At 41.2% G+C, this 25,579-nt stretch overlaps 1 protein-coding gene across 3 annotated transcripts; it reads right to left on the bottom strand.

The window, feature by feature from the left end:
• Position 1: 1 nt before the first annotated feature.
• Positions 2-24,734, bottom strand: LOC118283887 (regulator of microtubule dynamics protein 2). 3 transcript variants are annotated; one of them, XM_035606310.1, is made up of 11 exons: positions 24,599-24,734; positions 20,887-21,341; positions 12,915-13,092; positions 12,708-12,810; positions 11,199-11,259; positions 3,323-3,398; positions 2,674-2,751; positions 1,243-1,341; positions 461-514; positions 294-374; positions 2-119 (listed from the first exon to the last, which is right to left on the bottom strand). In XM_035606310.1, the coding sequence occupies exons 2-11, from the start codon at positions 21,330-21,332 to the stop codon at positions 66-68; spliced, it is 1,230 nt and encodes a 409-aa protein (XP_035462203.1). In that variant the 5' UTR covers positions 21,333-21,341; positions 24,599-24,734; the 3' UTR covers positions 2-65. The 3 variants fall into 3 exon arrangements, with proteins under 3 accessions (XP_035462203.1, XP_035462201.1, XP_035462202.1); XM_035606308.1 differs by lacking the exon at positions 24,599-24,734 and adding an exon at positions 24,025-24,100; XM_035606309.1 differs by lacking the exon at positions 24,599-24,734 and adding an exon at positions 23,923-24,061.
• Between the last annotated feature and the right edge of the window lie 845 nt (positions 24,735-25,579).

Here is a 25,579-nt window from a genome sequence, read left to right as displayed (position 1 = left end):
CCCCCCAAACCCCGCGCACCCATAGCATATGGAACCAAAAATGCATGTGCTGCTGAGCTGCGTTGTCACACACCAAGCGCCAGGCTGAGAAAGTCCAGCTCCTTCTGTGCTTCTTCATCCTGAGGGAAAAAAGCGAAATGCACTGAAATATGCCCGTGTGACTGAGGAGAAAGTCAACCAAACAACTGCTGCATTTCTACTAAGATTCTTGACTTCTAAGGGTTTTAGTACAGAGAGATGAGAAAAAGAAGCATATAAATACAGCAATGCAATCTGACAGTGATGGACTCTACCTCTTTGGAGACAGAGTCCATTGAACTAGCAGCTTCACACATCTTCCTGGCCTTTTCCGTCTGCCCCATGTCTCTGTAACACTGTCGAAGAAAAGAACAAAAACTGTCAACGCATGGTCAAGTCCCAGTCGGAGTCCACATTGAGACCAAAAGTTTCTGGTACGAACCTTGGCCAGAAACACAAAGTTGGGTTTGGAATATCCTGGATGTAGCTCCTCAACCTGAGGAGAAACATAAAATGTTCAAGGAAGCTCACCAGTAAAGCTGTAATGGCACCTGCTGGGATATTCAAGATGGATTACTTATGTTTTTTCGATCTCTGTGTCTTCTGTATTTAAATAAAGACAGTGATCTGCACGAACTGTATCATTATAAAGGCCAACAACACGAGACATTGTCCTTGACTCATCCCGACTTTCCAGCACAACAGTTAGTCAGGTAAAGATAACCACAGGTTAGGAGCGGGGCATCTGCTACAACCCTGCGGGATGTGTTTGTTGAAGCTCAAGAGATTCTCCAGAGGCTCTCCACCAGTGTCACGAGCAACGTGTCCTAACAGGACCGCTCAAATCAAAATGATGAGTGAGATACACAAGATGTGAGGGAGAAGGCAAGAACGGGAATATTTGGCCAGGGGCAAAAATTCATTTCTCTACTATATAAACATTCAAAAAGGTGGGAAGACAGATTACACCTTTGTAAACAAGGAGGGTTTGGTCTTTGGTAGCAGGGTACAGGAGCATCCTGGAGGCAATCGGCAAGTTTACGGCTGGACAAACAGGATGTGTTAGATCTATCAGGGGCAGGTCGGGGGAGACGGAAAAATCAATGAAACTATGTTGATGTGGGGCGTAACAGCTATTAACATTTTTTCATTCCAATGTTTACAACATGTGAGTGTATTCGAGGAGTATGAAACCACCCAGAATGATGTGAACAGAAAGGGTACCTTAAGAAAATTCTTCAGCGCATCATCTACTGTGGCACTTGGAGGTTCTCCAAATAACGTGGCCGCAACTTTCCTCTCGATCCACGACAACTGGGCCACCTGCAAAACAATGGAACGCCGCACAATGAGAGAGAACTATGCAAATTAGTTCAGGATTGATTATTAACACCGGGCTGAAAACAAAGGTTTGACTGCCTCTTTTCACATGCAGGGTGTGGCGAGGTGTGGTCAGAAATGGGCTTTGTTGCAGCTGCAGCCACACCCGACAGTGATGTCGCAGTGGCCATGACTACACCTGTCCTTCACTGCAGCGAGGTCAGAAAAACACGATTGCAGGTGGTGTTAAGTTACTCTTTACGACATTTGCGGGTAACAGTGGTCATATACTTCAAACAGCACTTTTTTTCCGCAGGTCATCGGTGTTCTAAAATAAAACATCAGCCGAATGATCTCTTGAGAGACGACGCAATGTGGAGGTTTCTCCCTTTGTCACTTAAAAGTGATAATGTCTCTGAGCAACAAAGTGTAAAAAGTGCTTTAGTAGTTACCAGAAGTCAATAAATTTCCAAGCGTGATCGGTTACGCTTCATTTTTCCAATCAACCAGAAAAACACAATCTCTCGACTGAGTATTTCCGTGACCAAGGGTTCCCTGTGCATTGATACGCGTCTACTTTACTCACAACATGATAATAGCCAGGAGAAGCCAGGGTCAAACATGTAATGTTCCTGCCTCACACCATTCTTCAGAGCCATGTGTAATTGCAGGTGTAGCGTTGCTTTGGCGTCATCACCGGACCTTTTCAAACAGAACCTCTGGCTGAATGCAAACAGTAAATCACTGTTGAGCATGAACGCGACACAGAAAAGCCCATAAAACTCAACCCTTGAAAATATCAGGTGTTGCCGCTGCACTAAATTTGCACAGCAAACTCACACCTTCTCTGGTACATAACAGTTTAGGTGAGCGTTATATAATTTAATCAGAGCAATCTCCGTAATAGCTTCCTTCCTTTCACGAACTAGGTTTGACAACTGGCACCAGGTTGTATGATGAATTGCTCATCAAACAACAGGAGCACTCAACAACAGAACATCTGTAAACCTTCATCATAGTCATCATCACTCATTGTTGCTAAAGTTTGCTAGAAGTTAAATACAGTGACGGACAGACAAAAGAAACAATCACAAGTTACATAAGAAATAAATGCCTGTTACTGAAAGAACATGCACTGAATAGAAACAGGATGCAAATATCTCCATTGCACAATATTATATTGCGATTCTCACAGATGGAAAAATAAACCTGGGAGAAACCTAAACAGTGGGAATGAATGGGGGGAAACCATGGGTGGGTTAGCGAGGGGAGGCAGGGGGGCCATGTACACATGTCAGTCTCTGAGAGATGGGCCACGTGTTGTGTGTCACATACGGTGTAGCACCAGCGGCCGCGCAGGTAGTAGGACAACGGGTCTTGCGGCTTCAGCTCAATGGCTTTATCCAGATGATCCTGGGAGGGGAGGCAGACAGGGAGAAGATTTTCACTGTTGATTCATGACACGGCTGCTATTTCCACTGCCTTCTGTTCTGACCTGATCTGTCCTGCTTCACCAACCCACAAGTATTTCACAAACACCTCACACACGCGATCTCGCCGGGCAAGCACACACTCCTGGCTGTCACGCAACCTCCCTCCCTCATTCTTTTTCCACTCCCCCCCTCTCTGATTCAGCTTTTTTTATTATAAACATATCTAAAATTTATTTAAAAAACTATACTCTTCCCTCTCCAGCTCTCTCTCTCTCTTTCGCCTGTCAAGAGTTTGATGGTACAGTGTTTGAGGGGGAAGCTGCTGACAGAAGATAAAATGCTACGTGCCGTTGTTCCACACACGTCTTATGCAACTGGATGGCTATAGGAGTGGCTTCAGTGATTTGAGTGGCCATTCCCCTCTACTCAAAGTACATGGGAGGAGCAATGTCCATCATACAGTATACACAGTATGAACATTCATTTCTATTAAAGAGCACTCCGTGACACAACATGTGACATGGAATAATGTGCGTTAGACAACAACTTACCTTGAAGATGTATCCGTTCTTTATCCTGTTCTGCACCGTGTCGTATTCTGTTATAACCCCACATATGATGGCGTACCTGTGCAGAGAGCAGAGTGTGTTGAAGTCACTCGTCTGCCGGTTTTACACACTGTATTTTCAGCCCCCAGAAATCCACACACAAAAAATTGATGTAAAAAAAGTTTTACTCAGAGAGAAACATTATATAACAAAAAGTACTTTTAAAAATATGTTAGTTATTCTTTAAACTCTGATTACATTTTATTAATATTCAAAATAAGCACAAACAAACACTTGGTGGTAACTTTTTTCCTAAAACAACACAGAGTTATGCATCACAGAGTCATTATTCCACACTGCGTTATCCCTCGTTTATTCTGGCAACATGAAAGGTGCATTGTTGCAATACTCATCAGTATGTTTTAATCATAGTGCTTGATGGATGGTTGATTGCGTCTTCAACCCCCGCCGCCCACACTTTTCTGACACGCTGACTTCTACTTTGTCTTTTCTTATTCTTCACACAACGACTTCTGTTACTTTGTGTTTACATCATTCAAACACTATGAATGGCTCAGAGGAAGGACTGTCTGAAAGTGCCTGAACGAATATCACGTCGTCACCCCTTTCTACGACAGCCGGCTCTCTCCTCGTTTTCAAGTGTGTCTGTTTGGGATAGCTGTAAACACTACACAAGACGTGGACCACCGTGTGTTTGGGATCGAATGTCTTGGGCAAGGGCAACCCTGCCCAGCTGGTGTGGCAACTCAAATTTTTGACCTTGCTCGACAAGATCACTTCAGTCCTCATTTTTGCCACATCTTCATAATGCAGTGAAAGTCACTGGATGGAAAGTAGAATAACCTTTGAGGAAAGATGCAACAGAAAATAATTATTTTTGCCAAAGACTTATTATAACACTCTTATTATTCTCAGTTGATAATGCATCTATCTATATGTTACTGAAAACCTATGATCCAACTGGTAGAATAGGAAAATGTGAGCCTTTCTGAGAACTTGGCATCATTGTTTTGGTCAGCCCAGTCCTGACTGACATACAGAAGTCAGCTAGTGAAGTTTTTATGTAGGTGGGAGGATTAGACAGAACATTTGGCAACACCTTTCAGTCACACCGCATTTCCTCTGGGTCACAATCTGAGGGGCAAGGAAAAAAACACCCTCAACATTCAACGTTACTTAGCGAGACTTCCTCATTAGACAACATCTGCAGAAATAAGCTGGTTCACCTTTTTCCCTCACTCTCTAATTAAAACACTGACTTGGACCAATGGGCAGGTGAAGGGGGAAACAAGGAGTGATTTCAGCTTCAGAATCTGTAAGACAGCATGACGCTGAGAGTTTAAAGAGGAGAGCGCTGATCAAAGTCTTTTCACCGCAAGGCTGCTTTAATCCTGCTGGTACTCTGTCAAACACCACAGAGTGACATGAACACCTTTTTATTTGAAGGATCGGCGTATACAAAGGTCATCTGACATGGTGGTGCTGATGGTAGATGGAATCTGCAACTGTGCGTGTGTGTGCTGAGGTGTCTGGTATGTGTGAATGGATTTTTTTTTTTTTAACAGGGCATGATTAGTAGGTGGGTTACTGTTCTCTGTAGTCACTCGTACTGTTTTTGTCTCTGGATAGTGATCAGGCACAACACGCTGACACAAATTACCACACTAAGCCAAAAAACAAAAAAGAATAAATAGTTCAGATGTTGTGACAGATCAAATTATATCATATGATTACCAGATAAATTCAAAATTAAGATGTTGTTAGATAGGTTTATCTTTTATTCTGGCAGGTTAAGAAACTGGGATTTGACTGCAGTTGACAATGCTCCATCTAGTAAGCGAACCACACACACGTGCACATATGATTCAGGGTGGTTGTAACTGGATGAAGCATCACAAAAAAATTTGGTGCTAACCCCCATTCATGTAGGTGGTGTGGAAAATGAACCGGGATAAGACAAGTATCAACCACATCTTCTAAGTGCCCTGAAGATCCTCTGCAGAGCAAACAATGGCCGATGAATTGTAAGTTACTATAGCTGAAGGTCTGTTTATTTTCTTAGGGTAGTGCAGTGTGCAGCCACTCCGCCGCTGGTTGGCGCCCGATGAGTGGAGAGCTCCACAACATCACAGGAGCAGAGATGCTATCTGCCTGCAGTTGTGCTGCCTGGCTTCCAATCAAAACACACCGTTGGATGTAAAGGCTTTGAGCAAATCCATCACCGGTGACTAAATATCTGCTGAGAGGAACTCGAGCCGGGACACAGTCGGTTTGCACTTGGCCACTACACTTTAATCCAATTCTGAGCTCTCCTCGTACAAATTTAAACAAAGTGAGAACATCAAAGCAACGGTGGATCAAGAGCTTTTACTGAAAGAGTGAAACGTTTTTAGCCACAAAAAGCAAAGTTGGTCAGTACGCCACTTTGGTCCAGACTGAAATCTCAACAGCTGATGGATTGCCAGGACATTTTGTACATTCAGAGAAAGAGAGACTCACCCCTGCAGTCCTCGGCTCTTCCTCTGGCAGCATCATGAGTTTAACATTTGTGGTTCTCATTATACATAGATTAACAAATTCTAACATAATTTTCCCAATTAATAAACAAGAAGAGTTCCTGGCTCCTCTTTTTCTCTTTGAAATCACCCATTAATGCTCTGTGAATTCAGTAAGTCCATATTGGATGGCAGCAAACCAGTCAGTCTTCCCTCTCTTGCTACCAGCATGTTACTATATGCTGATGTGATTAAGTACAATAAATCTTATAAGAGGTGATATGAGAAAAATATGGAAGCAAATCTGTCTCACCAGACTTTTTAAATTTAAAAGGCACTGAATTTCTGCTACATAAATATTTTGTATTATGTAAGTGAATTTTTTTCCATCTGAATTCAACACTTCAAAATTTCAATAACTAATTTTCACTTGTGTTTTTCAACGTAAAAAAATTCTGATACATATTTAAAAAATAAATAAATTCAGCAGTTGAAGCAGCAATTCATTCTGGTGAGACATATTCGCTTCAATAGAAAAAGGGCCAGTGCGGCATACCAAGGTGAATAGTAATCATAACTGATATTGAACATTTCCCAGGTGTGGGCTGTGGAAGAGATTGCTCAACTTTTATGCTACCGCAAGACATAGTTTTACTTCCCTCTGATTGGCTCGCTGGAAAATTATTCAGCATGTGGCAATTCTGGCTGTGTTTACTGAGAAGTGCCAGTGGCAGAGCCACTCATGATTGGAGCAGGATATAATAGTGTTGGCTCATCTCTGCACCTGGACTTTCCCCGGTGGAGGTAGGTTGGGTGGAGTTGGCAGTAGTTAGTACATCAAAGTACATTGTTCTCCTGTGTTTCTGTAAAAAAAATTGTATGCCTATAATTTGCAAAAAGATTAAAGATGAACTTTTCTTTACCATGCAGGAGATGGATGGTGTGTTGTTTTTGCTCTTATGTAACATACCTATTGTCACCATGTGCAACGACACCAGGCCTCCTGTGGAGAGGCAGAGGTAGAGGGCGGAGAGAAAGTGAGGGGAGGGAGCGAATGAGAGGAGGGGATGTGAAGGTGTAGAGAGGTGTGTCTAGCCTCAAGGGCCTCTCTGCTGTTGTTAATCCTTTCCTTTCTTCTCAGAGTTGAAATACTATCTCTGCTTGACTGTCAAGAAAAAGGAAATATCAAGGAGAGGAGGAAAGGTGGGCCGTGGCAAAACATGACAAGAGGGAAGATGAGCGAAGGACAGAACACTTAATTGTGCAAGGTTAGGCTCAGTGAAATCCCCCACTCTACTGGGCAAAAACAAAAGTGCCCAAGTGTCAGCTGCTTGGCGGAAACAGCAGATTGATTTCAACCTTCAACTCTCCAAACATAGACAGCTCATTCAAAGACAGAGAGGGCCAGGCAAGACTCCAGGCTAAAACATGTACAGAAACAGGAGGAGGAACTTGAGGAATTCAAGGACAACCTGTGTGAGACAATGAGCAGGAGTGTGTTAAGTGCGCCGATATACTTACTAGCGCATGACAGAATGAGCTGATAGTGTTTTCTTTGGATGGGAGGTGGGATTTGTGCCCATGTGTCAAGTGTTCCCACAGTGATGAGCCGGAGTATAGCAATGGGCTGAAATTTAGACGCACGCAGGGTTTCCACAGCTGCTAGGAACAGAGCACAATGCTGCGGTGGCGACACGAAACGATGACCGTTGCAAACAGAGGCACGTGTTTGAAATTAAAGTTGTCTTTGCAGAGGTCAATGTGACCCCATTCTCCCTCCTCTGACTGGCTCTGCCACCGGCTGCCTGCTTAATCCATGGGCCTTTGTACCATCGGAGAGGCCCTATGGGCAGGGATTTACACAGGCTGAATTCACATGGTGGGATAAATGAAAAGGCACCTATAAACAAAGCCGGCGATAAAGGGACGAATCACATCGCTGACATCTCCCGAGATTATACACACAGGCCTCTCTCCCTGTCACGAAAGCACCTCGTGTACTGTGTGTTTAAACCTCCCTAGTCACACTGGTTCATATATCCACGGACACAAGACACACTTACAGTGCGTCCCACTTGTGTTCCACACCTCAGCTCTCTGTTTCAAAATGGTTTCTTAGAAAGCTCCGTGGCAGACTCGACTGCTACACATTACTAGAGAGCTTCTGAGGAATGAAACCTGAGACCAGAGCGGTGGAGGCGTCTACTCTGACACACACTGGGAATCTAAATATTTAGCAGGGGACAGTGTGGAGAGCTATGAGGACTGCATCCACCTCACCAGGGAAAAAAACACAGAGATTTTAGTGCATGACAGAGTGGGGAAAGTATGTGTAATCTCTTATGAAGTGAAACAGACCTCACATTCAGCTCTTCAAACGGCCAGTGTACATGCTCAGAAGGGAGGTCGCATGTTTTACATAAGACACACTCTTTTTTAGGACCTTTTACTTATTGGCAGGGCATTAGTGGACAGATACAATAATATCAGGCTCTTTATTGTTTTTGATCTGGTAAAATAAACAATTTTGATTGTACCAATTAAGTCAAAATGTAGTGAGGAGCTAAAATGTCCAAAGAATACGTGCACTGTCATCCTGCCAGATATTTGAAATGTGATGTGATGTGCAAAAATGTTAAATCTACTTGTAAAGTACACAAGATTATAAATCAGGCCAAGCGTGATCACTCACTGGCTGTTATGGCTCAGAGTATAGCAGCAGTGAGCATTGGCTACCTGTGCAATGAAAGTAGTTCTGTCCCAATTCACTGTCAGTGTTCCTCTAAGGTTGTAGTCCATGAAGAAGCTGACCCTGCTCTTCTTCCCAAAACGACTTCACGCAGCCAAGTCCAAGTACTTTCACTACATGCGATACCAAAGGCCACACAGGATACGACAGCCGTGTTCTCCGCTCATCTGCTGCATTTGGAGTAGTTGGCGTGGTTAAGAATCCTTTTTTTTGGTGAACATCCAGTTATAACGGCCTTACTTTGAGGCACTGCAGCGTGAAGAATAAGTCAACTGACTCGTAACAAATTTGGTGCTGCCACTGAGGTTGTACATTAATTTGGTCAACTCTGAAAAATTAACACATTTCGACAATAACTGAGTTAGTGTTATTGTTAGTGTTAGTAGCAGTACATCCAACAACAGTTCCCTTCATGCAGAAGACAGACGAGGACACTGAAGCCACATCTGTCAAACTGCAGCAACACTTACTGGGATCCCATCACTTCCTGTCCGGCTTCTCTATGTTAACTTTGTTTACAGTAGTAGTAACTAACTCTTTTATGTTTGCTATGTTTCCAAGATTTCATAGAGTGAAATTAGGTTCAAAATTCATTTTTTAATGGAAATGTTCAAAAAGCCGTTCATTCACCGAAAGTCTCTGTGAGTAGTTTTAGTGGTGGAGCAGGAACTGACTTGCAGCGCATCTAAACAACATCTGTCATATTGTGACAAGGCTGGCGGCATTAAGAAAAACAGGTGACAAGTTTTCTCACGGCATCGGAACACTAAGTAAACAGTTACCTCAGACATAAACTACCTTGCAACACTGCCTGGCACCGGCCCCGGTCCTTGCCTCCTCCCTTCGTAAAGTGCAGCTTTACCTACTTTGCCCTGTCCATTCAACTTAGACAGTGTTTCTGCTCGGTTTAAGAATCTTACAAATTCCATTAGTGGATATAGGATTAAGCATTAAGCTTTTTTAAAGCTGTTGCTCATAATTAACTAAACAAACACGGCCTTCTATTTCACTTGACGTCTCGAGTGCTGAGGTATGTGTATGAGCTAATACTAATTATCCCCTAATGAACAGAGCAAATAGGGCTGCTGGCTCGAGCAGGCAGTTTGGGTTTGTTTTCCAGGAGACATATTCACACGCAAGTATACAGAAAGTGGCCATATGATATTATTTATCAAGGACACTAATTCAGGGAATGTAATTAACTGTAAAAAAATGAACACTTTGGAAACATGTCATGTAAACAAGCAAACACAACGCAGTGTTTCAAACATGCAGTTTATATTTCAAGGCCCAATGTTGAACATGAGGTACGCAAAGCTACTGTGAGTTAAAGTGGCCCTCTACTGTTTTAATGAACGGAGCAGACTTTGCAGTTGCCTTTAAAACGGTCGCAGAGTGAAGCTCAGAGCTCATCAGCGTTGCATCCAGTGCAATCATCTCTCTACCCCAGCCAGGGATTCCACGTATGATCAGCAGTCAAGTTTTGACATGAGCAGTGTTTCAGAAGGGGAATGCACCACCGGGGTTTGCACAAATGCAAATGGGATTCGTGTCACCAGGCCTGATTCACAATTCTTGCACAACTAATTATAAGAAGGATTTTTTTTTTCCCAGAGTCACATAGAAACCGGGGAGGTAAACGAGAGGTGAAGAGGCTCTCCTAATTTCCTTTCCTTTAATTGATCTGAAAATAACCTATTACGTGTTTTACTAAGATCCACACATAGAGCATTATTATTCACTTTGGAATGTCCACTACCTGCAAACAAAGTGCTTTTTAAGGTAACTCAACAACGCATTAGTGCCTCATCAATCACAAGTGTAACCTCAAGCACAAAATATGTGCAGCTGTAAATATGTACATTGTGTGCTGTGGCGCAACTGCCGACACACAGGAACAGCAACTGCAATAACAGAACACCATTAATTACATGAGTTATTCCCGTGTAACTGTCAGTCTATCTGAACGAAGGTAAACCCAGGCTGTGTTTACATTCCTGGAAGTGGATCTGATGCTATCGGGTGGATGAGGGGGTGATCTGCAGGGAGGAGATATTTGGGGGAGTAAGCTACTATTATCTCACAAACACGCACGTCTGCAACGCATGTAGCAATGCTCCGCTGAAAACAACAATTTCACTCTTATTTGAAAAAATAATAATAATCCAATTTCCTTTGCATATTCTCTTCTGTTTTGCTTCTGCCCAAGGAATAACTGACCATAACGCACATTTTAGTCTCTCTGTCATCTACCCCTGTGGGCTTTCTGAGAGTTTCCTTTTGATTTGTTCAAGTTACCTTTGCTAAACTGCCCAAGAAATGCATGAGTCAATGATCCAGTCCAACACAGAGGAACAGCTGCTCCAGGCAGACATGCCATTCAAAATCGCCCCCTCCCAAAGACTTCTCATCTGGGGAAAGTACCTGTTCTATGCTTTCATACTGTCTAATTCAACAGTGATTCCCATAATGGAGCTTAATGACAGCGAGTCACATGTCATTAAAATGTATCTTCAAGTATGCATGACTGATTTACTTTTGAAATGGTGGCTGGAAAGATAGAAAAAAAAGTTGCTGTTAAATGATGAACTGTGGAACTCAAACTCAAACCTACCACTGATGACTTTCAGCACATGTAGGGTTCAGCTTCACCGCCTCCTCACCAACCGTCTTCCCTGAGAGGAAGGGAAAGACAGACAACTGATAATGATGCTCCACTGAAAAACTAATTAAACGCACACAATTCACTCCGGACATTCTTGTTCACATGACAAAAGAGGACTGGGATTAGTGGAGTCAAAGGGTGTGTTGTCTGAGAAAACATGACAGGATATAGTGCTTGAATCAAGAAATGTCACATGGAACTGGATTACAGAGATAAAAACAGAAGTGCAATGCAATGCAGGAAGAGAGCACAGTTGAAAGTGTCTCATTCCATCTGCTCCATTTATATGTGAGTGAATGTTAAATATGATGCCCGGTTGCTTTAAATAGCCATGTGTCTAAAACTGTCAGATGCTTTAACAAAAGGTGTCTTTGCAGGAGGCACCTGGCCAGTTCTGATTAGAGGCTCATTGACGATCACAGAGAAACAGGTAAATCCAGTCTGAACCTCAGAACTGCAGAATCACAAAACAGCCTCTGTTTGTGAAATAAAAGCATTACCGTCTACTGTACTGAGTCTTGGAGACTAACACAAGACAAGCACAGAAAGTCATTGTGCCCTGCTTTTACAGGGCCTGTGGCAGAAAGGTGTTTTGTCATTGTGAGGTTGACGGTGTCCTCTTTGAGGGCATAAACTATTGAGATACTATACAGTACACGGAATAGACAGTTTGTGTAGCACATGTACACAGATAGCTCAGTGTGCAAAGGTTTACCAAAATAAATAAATCAATAACATGCTCAATGTATGTCACACTGCATGAGATGGCTTTAAAAAAATCGTCTGTGTCTTTGCAATATTCAGCCATATCAGATAAATGTCAGCCAAATCGTAGTGCTATTATGAAATTAAAGAACTTAAGCTTTTGCGATAGAGCTGGCACTACGAATAACATTAACCATAGACAATATTTTCAACCTGGTCATAGCCAAGGAAAAGAGAGCGACATGAAATGGCCATTTGGTAAAAGTTTCTTGTGGTGGATATAGCATGGGTTGATTTTTTATTAGCAGCAACATTATACCAGATCATAAGTACACATATCAATTAATGTTGTATTCTGATTGGTTTGTTTGTAAACCATCATAGCAACAGCGAGGTCATGAGATTTGGGCCTGCCTGTCTCTCATCGTGTTACTGACTGACGACCACAGTTTTCTTCTAGACTAAATTGTTCTACTAAACTGACGATGTAACACGTAAAGATCACACTTGCTACTATCTGATTCATTGTGGACTGTAAACCACAGGCTGGTCAGAGCTTGCCAAATATTTTCTCATTCACTGTGGGTCAGAAACTAAAACCACAGGACTGAGGTCATTGCAGGAAAAAATAATGCGTGGATTTGGGTTTTCCAGATGAGACACTGCCATTTGAGGTTTGTCTAGTATTAAGAGCTGTGGTTATGACATTACAAAACCGCAAATCTAGACGGGGATGGGAATTTAGAAAATTACCATTTTGTGCATGAATCTTCTTCTCCTCCACAGTGGAGCTGATGTCATGAACATCAAAGTAAGCTCGGATTAGCCGCCAAAGAAGCTTGGAGTTCTGTCCAAACTACAGAAATACATGAATGTGTTAAAACACACAGTTCTGTCAGTTGTGACAACAGAAACATCTGTAAACTGAATATATGCAGATTGACAACCATTTTTACACACCTCCTCTCTCAGCTCCAAAAGGATTTTGAGACTCTCCCTTTTGTCAGAATCGGTGCCCAGATGTAAACAGTCGATCCTCTCAAGGCGGACAGATAACTTCTCCGCAGGCTGTTCTTCATCCCTCTGTTCTGCATCACTTTGCTCATCTTCCTCAGAGTCTGTCAGAGCAGTCATGTACCTGAAACCCCCCAAAACAGACAACAACATGTCAGTAAAAGAAAAAGCTGTAGTTTCAGTTTGCTGTGGATTAGAAAGCTGAGCTGGCCAGACAGTCACCAACCTGCCAACAGCTAGATGTGCAACTTGACCTCAGAAGCATGAATCAACAGCCTGAATGTTATGAGTTTCTAAAGATAATGGTCTGTGTCCAAAATCCATCTTCTACTTGTGAGGTAAAACAAAAACACCTGAGCTAAAAAAATTATCAGATCAATCACAATCGTGTATTAACGAGCAAAGTTGTTTTCTGCCAGGTGCTCATTATAAAGGATCAACCTTCACTTCCTGTTCACACACATACTGTTAGTTTATATAAGTGGGACACTTAATTGTTTATAAATGCTAGCTGTAAAGAAACTCTTGACGTCTTAACGTGGATTCTTGGAAACCTTAACATGAACACAGGGAGGTTTGTTTGTCAGGGTGAGGCATGCAACACTGGCATTAGATGTTTTATGGTGCTTTTCAACCACTGTAGTCTTATGAACTAACACCCAAAACTAACACTTAAGAAGCAGCAGTAGAAAGAATAGCCAAACAATATTAACAATATTGGTGGAAATGAAAGACATAGACAAGGGTAAAAATGTGAAAAGCCTCTATTAAGTCTTGGCAACGGCTGAATGTGCGTCATTGGCGGTTAAGGGAATATGTTGGGCTGAGAGCCATGGTTCTGGAGGGACGTGTCGGAGCGGGCCACAGGCACAAAGACTGTGGACCCAAAAGGTGAAGCTGCCTGCTGACTCCTCCCACAACACACCCCTTCAACCCCGAGTGCTGTGATTACTTGGGTTGGGAATCTAAGGTGAACCAACACCGAAACACATCCAAAAGGCCGAGTACCAGATACCTATAAAGAAAAATTGAATTTCAGTTCTGCTAATCGGTTCCTGAACGTGATAACTGGAGGTGTAAAGATTCTTATATTATGATACATGACAATGGCACCGCGACACCCCAACACACCGCCATGAATGCAGGTAGTGCAACCTCCTGAGCTCTCATTACTTTTCTTATGTAACAAAACTCTTTGTTCATTACACAATTGACTTTATGTCCAATTGATTGAGTGATCACAGTTAATTGTTACACTGTGCACCGGAATAGCTGGGAGCAGGGTATCATCTCACCTGTGTGTCCTCCCTAGAATGCTTTTCGTTGTTATTAGCTCAGGATGGTTATGACGGCAGACCCACTGTGTTTGTTCAGATCAACAAGGGTTGATTGTATATTGCGTGCACTCATCATCTCTAGAGCTCGAATAATTAAAAGATAATGGCAAATGCTAAAATCTAATGTTAAAACAGTACGAGTAGAGATCAGTAATAATGTGAAGGATCTAAAACAGGAAAAGTCAGTTACACAGCAATATCTACCTTAAGTCTGCAAAGATCAGCTGAAATTTGCCATCGTGGCAAGGCCCTCTGCGAACTGAACAAGAATGCATTTTATTTATTATCAATTCAACTTTTACAACGATTGCCATTTCTCCTTTCATTTTGGGACTTCATCCTTCATTCATATACAGTAGTTCAGCAGACTTAAGGGTGTCTTTATTTAAATCTCCATCTGTTTTCATATCATCATTTTGGGATAATGCTCCAAAGCCTTTCTACAGTCTTGCTCTCTGCACTAACCCCTGAGTAAACCCTCAAACTTAAAGGCAAGTATTGGCCAATACACCCCAGCTTAAAAAAATCTCAATGGGTGTGCTTTTGTGTTTACTTTTGAGTTTTCTTTGTCTGGCCGCACCACGTTATAAAGTATAGCACTGCTTTTGCAATTAATAGGCCAGCCATTTAACTGCAGCAAGACAGTCATATTATTGGGCTAGTGTCATTCAGTCATTCATCCCCAATTCATTCATCCTTTTGTTCTTTCATTCATTCAGCAGTCTGTTTCCCTCCCTTGCAGCAGCTATTTACTCAGTGGAGCTGGAGAGACAGGCAGCACTGACTGATCAGCGCATTCCTGTCACGCCATTCCCCGGCTCATGAATGACTTGAGCTGAATGAAAAGAGAAGTAAAGGGTCTGCGTGAAGTACTGTGTGTTTATGTAATGTATATTTGTGCAGGAGGCATTATTATGCTTGCAATGTTACTAGCTGAGCACAGCTATGAAAGCACAAGTCTGAATATTGTCATTGCAACTCTAGGTACACAATATACCATCAGGCCGTCCAATGACTCATACATGACAAGGAATTAAATTGATTTATGCAGGGGAAAAAAAACTTACCTGTTTTGATTGATGACTGACATGAAAATGATATTCGTAATGTGATGGATGAAGTTATCAATTACATGGTATTTGACACCTTTGATCCATTCAGACATTACACTTGGAATTGAAAGTATGGGTCAAACTTTGTGCTAGGTTACTGACATACAATCTGACCAATTTGATAATCAATGGATAATTTGCCCAAGTCATTGCCCAATAAAGACACCATGCATTTGTAAATGATTGTTTCACAAATGTGAGTAGATGTTTAGGCTTTTCACTGCTGATCAAACAAGTAGCTGCAACTAACAATTATTTTCATAATTAAACAATTAGAAATGGTGTGTTGGTTGTTTGTCAAGAGCTTCAGCCATTGTGTTTACAAGAAAGCTTATAATACGCCCTCCAAACGGTGCTACTTTTTAGGGCAGCCTGGATGCTACAGTGACTCGCTCTTGGATAGCGATGAGACGGGCTGGACCAGCCCAGGCTATCTGGTTAGCATGCTTAATTCAGGAGAAGCAAAAAAGGGAATGAAATAGAAGCAAAACAAGAATGAACATTGGCATTGGTTTCCACCGCTGGAGACGACTCATAGCAAGTGAATTTATGGTATGTCTGATAGCTTGTTAAATAAATAGGTGTCAATAATAATGTTGCAAAAACCTAAACAAAGCCCCTTTAACTTTCGTTTTTAGCAGGCTTTGTGCTCACTAAATTAGATCAGCCTTTCAGTATAAAGACCCAAAGGGGCAATGAAGGGATCTCTCAACAGGGCTTAGCAATGGCAGTCTCTGTGGTAACACTGTTCAAAACAAACCAGAGTTACCATCCCAACACCACTGGGCCTCGGAACATGCAGCCTGGCTCATTCAGTGTGTAGCTGTGATGACAGCACCTATGAAAGGCTTCTCTACAACAATGGCCAATGGCTGACTGACTGGAGTCCAGTTATTTATTCTTCACCTGCCCTCCAAAGGCTGGACAGGGAGCGACTCTTTAAAGTCTAACTTCCACTTTCCCACTGATCAGTTGCTGAACCACCTGTTCATAACTGGGTTCCTGTCTAACTATACCCTCCGCTGTTGTGGTATGTATTACAGGTGGAAAATGAATGTTGAACGATACACAAGCTGTCATTCATTTCTTTAAGACACACGATAACATTACAAGTAAAAAAGGAATGTAACAATTCATTGGGTATGTTCATGAAACCATAAGTAGGATGTTGTAATACTTTGTTCTCTAATAGTACAAGGAAGGAACACATTTGGAAACGGGGGTTTCAGAATTGCGGCCAAAAATGTGTTATTTTTGTACAGAATGAAATATGACGTTTTAATGCAAGATTTACGCAAGTTGAAAAGAGTGATTTTATCTACCTGGGCGAGTTTTAATCTACCTGGGTGGGCCACCCAAGTAGAGCCTATGTGTTACCTCTTTGCCATGACTATTTGCACAGCGCAAGTCCAAAATCTATATATATAAAAAAAAGATAAGCTCAGAGGCATACAATTCAGATTGTTCGGATAATTTGGATAGTTTTTTAATCAGAACTGGCTCTGAAAAGAAAAAGAAAAAATAAAGAAAAGAATATTGATAATAGCCGCTTTAATTGTATAGCAGAAAAAACATGATTTCAACAGTTTAATTTAAGACTTTTTAATTCCATTCCAATTCCAATTTAAGACCTATTCCACATTGGGTCCCAGAATTACTTACAAAGAATATGAATTTATTTATATTATTTACACTATGCAATAGTGTGTTCAACTTTAAAAAATTGCATTAAATTAATCCAAATTTCAGAGAATTGCATTTTAATATGATAGCATGGAAGCTTCTTTGTTGTAGGGCCAATAAAACAAACATATGATTAGGAAATGTGGGTGGTCAGAATCAAACTAAGACCGGTTTACTTTGACACAACATTGGGTCTGCGCTGTACACATTGTACTATTAAAACTCAATTCAATCAATGTTTGCTTGGCTGAAAGCCTTTCACTGAGGTATGAATCTGAGGATATAAATCTGAATGTCTCAGCTGAAGACAGCTGGGGAGCAGCATGTACCATGACATCACAGGGAAGATAGTTTAAAAGCTTTTAAACACAAAGCAGACAATAAGCTCCCTTTTCTCTTTCTAAACAGTCTGTGTGTTGATCAGGCTTATCCCTCACTAAACAAAAGTGCTGCTTAAATATGCCTAAATCAATAACTATCCAGCTATTTTTTGATAAGGAAAAAGAAGTGCTAATGTCCTTGAGCTACATAGATGTGATGTGAATAATAAACTGAGTGGGAACTGTTCAAGGAATTACAAGTTCCTACAAGAAATTTTTAAATGAGGCCTCTGACAGCTTGGCCCCCAGACAGGGTGATTGATGGGCCTCCTTATCTGTAGAGGTAACATTGAGGAAGCAGATGTGACATATGAGGAGTCAATGGAGTAAACAGCTGGAACGTACAACCTTTCAGTGGATGGGTCGACGTTTTAGTTAGTTTGTCAGAAAATATAAATCAATACTTTACTTTATCAATCATTTTTACATTATATTCCACATTTCTGCAGAAACACAGACTCAGGTTGGAGCTACACTGCATCAGATAATTTGCCAAAAATGGTTCCACTTGAAACATCTATGCAAATGTACAGTCTGATTTACGAAGATTTAGAAAAATAGCTGTTTTCTTTTGTTTTCTAATTAATCAACTGAAATTATGAAACTTAAAGAAACATGCCAAAACAAATGTGAGGAAATCATTAAGCTTGCAAAAGAAATGAAATCCACAAAGACTAGAAGCGGCATTTGCCTTTTCATGATGTTCATCTATCATGTCCTGCTGCACAGCTCTGTGTGAATATTTGGAGAAGCGCCGTTTATACTTGCATGACGCCCCCTATTGGAAATCCGCTGCTCCACTAATGTATATGTTATGTAAATAAGTTTAGTAAGTTGTTGTTGTTGTTTTGCTACTAAAACTAGGAGAATGCAACACTTTGAGATGGGCTGAACTAGAAAATGTTGAGCTGGCATGTTTGCAAACTTACATTTTCAAGAAAAGTGATGAATATACCATATCTTGCTTATTTTAAATGTATTGTTGAGTGCAGTGATTATTAACCAATCCCTTGAATCCTGGCTTTTGCTGGGATGTGGTGTGGAGATATTGTGCTTCCAAACCAGCCGAACACGCACAAAGAACCCTTTAAATGGATGTGAGGATTAGGGGTGTAACTTGCTCCTCTGGGGGAATGCTACTCATTCCCTGAGGGGCTGGAATTTCTCCACTGCACTATACCCACTCACCCCCACACCCTCACACAAATAACAGAGCGGCAGGAAAGGTTCTTTAATTATGGGAGGTGTGTGCGTGATGTGATTTCTTTTAAAGCATAATAATCCGAGCTGTAATTAAGAGCATTTGATGCAGCCAACGACTGTCACTCTGTGAACCAGGGTGAACCTGTGAACCAAACCTGCTAGAGGGCTGTCTTGTACCTCCATCTGCTCCTTTTAGCAAATGAAGGGGGCGATGGTAACATAAGCACAGGCAGGGTAACCTGAGATGTTTATCCGTGATGAAAGAAGAAATGGTGTTTTTACCCATCTTTGTGCTGTCTCACTTCAAATGCCAACAACTGGAACCTAAAATACTTTTAGGGTGATGGCACTACTGCTTTGCATGTCGTTGTTGACGCGACAAAGGTCCAGTATAATCTACAGCTGGAAAACAATACACAAATGTTGAATCGACAGATACCAAGACTTTTTTTTCACACTTAGATGTGTTCATGCCCTCATGCATCTGGTTGCATCTGAACTATCCCAAGAATCTTGAACACAATATAACAATTGACAGTGGCTTCTTTCCTGGAAAACATTACAAAACAAAAACACTCACTCAACCCAACCTTTGTGTGGAATGTAATTCATAGAGGACACAGAAGGCAAAACACATTGGATTGGATTGCTCATTTCACATGCTCTACTTCTCTCTACTTCTGAGTGAAGCAGTGGCCAGTTCAGGTTAAGTACTCAAACGCCAGATATAATCTCCATCCAACTCCTCGTAGAGATCGCCATGTGCTCTCTGATTTGTTCTCTGGATGTGTTACAATTACCGAGTCACGTGTTGAGAAAAAAAGTATCTGTCCGACTGCATAATCATCATTTAACTGTTGATATCTGTTTTTATAAGATTAGATTTTAAATGGTAGTCCATTCAAAGGGAACACATCTGTTGTTTATGTTACCTCGGGTTGGCATGAGTTCAAGGCATTTAGCTGAGGGTGGAGGTGGATGAGTCGGCATGCGGTGCTCGATCAGTCTGTTTTCTGCAGCACCTGAGGCGAATGCACATACTGTCAAAACTATAATTTAGTGCATTAAATGAGCAGTCAAGTTTTACTGCAAGAGTAGAAAGGCTGATCAGTGGAAGTGGAAATTACCCTGAAATAAAAAGGGTATTTGCCATCTGTTGAGATATTTATCCTGTAGTTATCTACTGGAATTATTTACATTATCTCTACATTCTGACTGATGCTGAAACTGTTATAATATATTGGACAATATTAACGTGAATGTCTATGTTCATGATCTGAAGAATGGAACAAAAGTACCATGGGGCAGATATATTACAGATATTCTAAAGCATTTTACACTGACATATGCTCAGCTGTTGTTCCGTGTCAACTCATGAGCAGTGGCAGCTTGGAAGTATAGTAAACAGTGAAGTCTGCTGGACAAACTCTGTAATGATGACAGTGATTGTGATACAACCACAGTTACTGCATGACGACTTAAAACCAAAAACTGGACTTATTAAACATCAGCACCCATATGTCAGTATAGCATGTGATGAGCCAGACTCTGAAACTCGATTCATGAAATAATGTCAAACGGTGCGTTTCATGATTCATTACCCTTTGATCAAACATCTAGATGATCTAAAGCTCAAGTTTAAACAGTTTATCAGTTTAGATTAACAGAAAACCACATAATCCCTCTCATTTGAAATCTGCCTTTGTAGAGCAAAATCACTCAAGTTCATTTGACTGACTGACCTTTCAAACTCTCAATTACTGGATTTCTTATTAATCATCAGTCATCGTTCTTAAATGTTCATTAAAATTCCAAATAATTTTATTTTCTTTCGTTTAGATTTACTGGACTGTGTCTATATTAATGTAGTCACACTACAAATCGACTTCTGTGAAAACCATATTCTTTCCTACAGTACTGTAAGTAAAGAAGGTACCACATATGTCGTAGGTACTGGAGATATGATTCTTCATATTTGTGTCATTGTGTGGGGACGATGATAAAGCGTGGCAGTATTGATTTTTTGACTTTCTCTGAGGGGTGAATTTAGGAAAATGCACTTCTGACATAAAATGTAAAGTGAGTTTGAAAGAGCTATGTGTGGACACATTTCTGAGAAATGTTGACTGACAACAAATTAGAAAAAATTAAATACTGAAAGGGTTACAAGTTCTCCCCGATTGGTGGCTTTTGAAGTACTCACCCTCCCTCACTCTCTGCTTCCTCTGAGCTCCGACCCTCAGCTCTGGTGCCAGTGATGGTGCCTGCAGCTCTTTTCCTCCGTGTTGGCGTGGTCCTGTGTAGAGGGCTGGCTCGACGTGCTTCATCACGCCCACTCAGCTCCTCCCTGACTTGGTCCTGCAGCGTAGGCAGAGCATTTTTCAATGCCTTCATCTCATTCTTGAGTTCAGACACAGACTGGATCAGGGCCTCAAGGCGATCCAGCACCTCAGCCTGACCCCCGGGCAGACCTGGACCATCCACTAACATGATGCCAGGCCCCTGTTCATTAGTGCGGTTGAAGTAGTGGCCCACTAAGGAGCCTTTTCGTCTTGAACTTAAGCCCTGGTAAAACATCACACCCAAACTGACACCAGCAACTCCAGCCAATGCTCCCAGAACTAGCACCCTGCTGTCTGCCTGGGCCATCCTGGAGGTCTGCAAAAAGAATGAATAGAAATTACAATTTTTACGTCACGTACTTCCTAAATTAAAAGGTGATGAAATGTTTGTTTTCCAGCCCTTTGGTGAGACTCAGAACAATACTTGTCAAGGTACAAATGTCCAAACATGGCTTCCCAGATAAGACATGTTGAGGCTATTAAAAGGAACTGATATCAAGGGCTACGAAAAAAATATAAAAACGCAGGGTTTGAAAAGAAATGTATGACAGGCCTTCGTTTGGCAACCCATTAATGATAAAGACAGGATTTGAAAAAAAGAAAGCAATGCTGCAGCAGCAACATTATCTGCTTTGACATGAAATGACCCAACAAAGAACAATATCTCTTCCAGACACTGACCATTCACCTTTAACACAGAGTGGGGTGATGATGAACTGCATTGACTTTCTTGCTGACCGAAATGTCATACATTTCTTTTCAAACCCTGTGTTTTTATATTTTTTTCGTATATATAGGTAACATACTTAATGACTTCACTCTTTTCACAGCAGTTTCAAAACTCAAACCCTGAAGAAATTACTGACTGTAAATAATCTATTGAATTCAAACTACACAATTTCAGCCAGAAAGGTTTTGGAGATTGCAGAGGAATTCCCCAAGAGATCAGAGTAAAAACAAAGCTCGGTCTGTGAAGGTCTTGTGAACTGTTAAAATGTTGATCGAAAAATCTAACTAATGTATCACTGACAGCCAAAAGATATCTGGATGGACGTAGGAGTGTGAGGGGTGTGACAGCCTGGATTTGAGTTATAAACTGTGACAGCTCATTGCAGCCAATGCAGGAAAAATGCAAAGTAGATAGACTAGTTATGATGAAGGTATAAATGGCATCAAGGCAAATTCAGCAAAGTTAAAGGCCCAAAAATCAAAAAAGAAATTAAAAGTATAGTTGTGCTAACTGACTACTTTTAAAGTCTTGTGCTGTGTATATGGCATAACTCAAGGAGAAGGACAGGGACAGGGTTGCTCCTCCAAAAAGAAAACACTCCTCTCTTATCTGTGTTCATACATCATGATCACTGTGTATGTCCTTGAAATGTACTGGTGGTTGTGGCAATCCAAACACATATTCACAGCAGGAGATCCTGGTACACAACAGGAGATGAATAGACATCTATTTCATTTTTTTAAGTTCAGTACAGTGTCCATAGCATTTAAGTCAACTTTTTACCTTTGTCACGCTTTGGGATTTAAGTCCTTGTTGCATAAGCTGACACTATGTCGAAGAATCAGATAAATGAGTTTAAGAGAGTTCATTCAAAGGATTTATCACGGCAGACATTTAGGAAAATCACCGTGTCAGTGATAACATTGGGCCAGGACCCTAAAACCGAAGCAGTTACATGGATTTCAGACGCCGTTCATTTTATACTCTACACCGGTGCTTCTCATACAGGGACATGTCAAAATGACTGAAAAAAAGGCCTATCGGCAACACACAGTTTGCAAGGCACTACTTTAAGACTGGTTGGTCAACTAGCTTAGATAAACAACAGTGAAGTTAGCTACCGGTTGGATATTTGAGAAACATTCACCTCCGAGCCATCGCCACAGGGATTTCACTGAGGGACCATCAAGATACCTGCATTGTTTTCCATGTATGTCATGTGGCCAGCTGACATCATACCATATATTATTACTGTCCTGAACAAATAGGACACATCTCCTTTCATTGGTTTTAGTGCTTCTTATATTTTACATTAATATCAATGTTTTAATAACTTCCATGTCATGTGACCCACTGACTCCAAAACATGCAACCTTGTATTGCTACATAAGACAAATTGTTTTGAGTCAGTGGGTCTATTGAACAAAATGTTGTTGTTTTTTAAAATATTAATATTCATATAAAATAGAAGACACATTCAAATCTAATTTAAATAGGCATTTCCTATTTTCAGCAGCCAGTCAGCGGCTCACATGACCAGGAAGCTATTGAAATGGATGTTTAAAAAAAAAAAGAGGTATATTCCTTTTGTCTAAACAACAACAATATTGAATATACTGGGGGGCATATATGTTTCATTAAATATTGATATTCATAAAATATAGGAAGCACTTAAAAAAACACAAAACAAAGTAGTGTGTAGAAAAACAATTCGGCATAACTTTATAGTCAGCAGGTCACACACATGTAAGCTGTGGAAAACAATGCTTGTTGTCTTCTATTCAAACGGGAATTTATTGATGGTCCCTCAGTGAGAGAACCGTGGCGACGGCTCGGATGTTAGGGTTAGGTGAACACGGGGTGACACTAAATTCAGATTAATTACAGACTTCTACGGAAAGATAATTGGATCAACACATCACCAAGGAGACGTGTTAACCAGGAGTCAGACAGCAGCTTTATATGGCACGAAAACATTAGATTCAACGTGTCGCCGGCGTCTCACGCGCACCCGGTCCTGTCCGTGATGTTGGTTTCATTAGCACGATTAGCCAACTGTATAATCAGCGGCTAATGGGGCTGCTACTGGTTAAACCGGCTGCTTCTTCAGCGGTATGCTAACACCAACAAACTGTGGCTCATACTCACCAACAAACAATTTACTCACCGAGCTCACACAGATAAAACTGCTCAGAGAGAAAACATAACCACGGCAACAGTTCACGCGAGCATTATCTTTTCAACAAACAATAAAACAGCCCTTAGAGACCTTAGAGTGCAGGAAGGAGGCACTTCTGTTGTGGCTTGACAGCTCTCCGAGTGCAACAGTCTAAAGATTCCGTGCTGGCGCATGCGCCAAAATAAAGCGTTCCGGGCTACGATTCGCAATAAAAACCCCACAAAGAACCTACCCACTCTGACAGAAATAATTCATTCAAATCCAAATAAAAAAGTCGACGTTATGCCTCACACTATACTAAAACAACTTATATTTAATAAGAATGCAATCAAATACTCAAATATTAATTTAATTGATTAACACTTTTTAATGTGATTAACACTAGTGAATAACTTTGTTGTCTGACATTAAGCGGCGCTATTTTGTAATGTGGGTGAAATTTTAGTGACAGATCTAACCCATCTAACCCCAAATTGTTCTGTTCGAGAAGAGTTCTCTCCCATGAATTTTTTCATCTTTCTTAACACGTGAGTGAACAATCCGGCTAAAGCTCAAACATGAGCTACAACAGTGCAAACAGTGTGTGATTTAGAAGTAGCAGTAAATAAATGTTATGCAGCTCATAATCATTATTATGTAATAAGAAGCTCAAACAGTGACTCACCCTTTAAAATGCTCCTCTCACAAGTGTGTCCAGCAGTGAACTTGAATAAAGTGTGGGGCAGGATTTAAAAACGTTACTGAACACACATATTATCACATCAACCTTGGACCTGTACTCAGTGAACATGGAGCTGCCCTGACTGTTTTTTAACCAAGTGTTACAAATGGCATTTGGTTGTAGAGGAGCATTAGAATGGCTAACTGGAGATGTACTGTGTGTATCTTTTTTTTTTTTTTACACATTTACTCTTTTTGTGAGAGTTTTTTTATCATCTCATCATATTCATCCACAAATATGAACTAATTCATGATTAACAGTTTGGTTAAGATTAAATGATGAATAAATAAATTAAATAATGAAAAGACGTAAGTGGTCCCTCTCTAGGAGGATCACGTGACTTGGCAAAGGTGTGTGAACTCCAACTGAAAGGTTGAAAGCCATTGTAGCTTTGAAACAGGGGTAACAGGGAGTTCCCTTGCATAACATGATGTGGGGATCGCTACGTGCAGTTTCGTCCCTGCTCTCTGAACACAGTATTGTTCCTTAGCCCACAGCCTGCATTCTGCTTGCACAGAAAACAAAAAGCCCACCTGAAACCTGGAGACATGGCGGTGTTTTAAAAAAAAAACATTGGCCAGTGCCTCTGGGTTGGAACTGCAGATGTAGATATGGTGATAAGGGAGGTGCATCCAGCCATGGCCTTGCACCCATCAGGTCAAAGCCAGCAGATAAGGAGATATTGTCAACACTGTCATTTTTATCCACCCACAACACATCTGCACAAGCTCTCATACCACAGGCGATGAAACAAAAGCGGCCTCAGATTTGCACAGAAATAAGCCCATTGCAGCTGTCAAACATTACATGGGAGAAGAATCATGGTTAAATAAGGCTTTACTATCGGGACTACTGACAGAGTGTGAAGCCCAATTGTTCCCTGTCAGTAATGTAAGCCTGCCTCAGTGGAAGGAAAACTAACCA

This window comes from Scophthalmus maximus, chromosome 10 (genome assembly GCF_022379125.1).
Source record: "Scophthalmus maximus strain ysfricsl-2021 chromosome 10, ASM2237912v1, whole genome shotgun sequence".
NCBI classification, from domain to species: domain Eukaryota; kingdom Metazoa; phylum Chordata; class Actinopteri; order Pleuronectiformes; family Scophthalmidae; genus Scophthalmus; species Scophthalmus maximus.
This window is presented reverse-complemented; position numbering and strand designations above follow the sequence as displayed.

Bases quoted from the DNA above. Each gene is read 5' to 3' on its own strand.
- LOC118283887 (XM_035606310.1), bottom strand. From the start codon at position 21,332: ATGGCCCAGGCAGACAGCAGGGTGCTAGTTCTGGGAGCATTGGCTGGA. The intron at 11,260-12,707 runs GTAATTTTCTAA...CCTTCCTCTCAG, and splicing joins GAAGATTCATGCACAAAATG to GGAAGACGGTTGGTGAGGAG. The intron at 2,752-3,322 runs GTAAGTTGTTGT...CTCCCCTCCCAG, and splicing joins AGAACGGATACATCTTCAAG to GATCATCTGGATAAAGCCAT.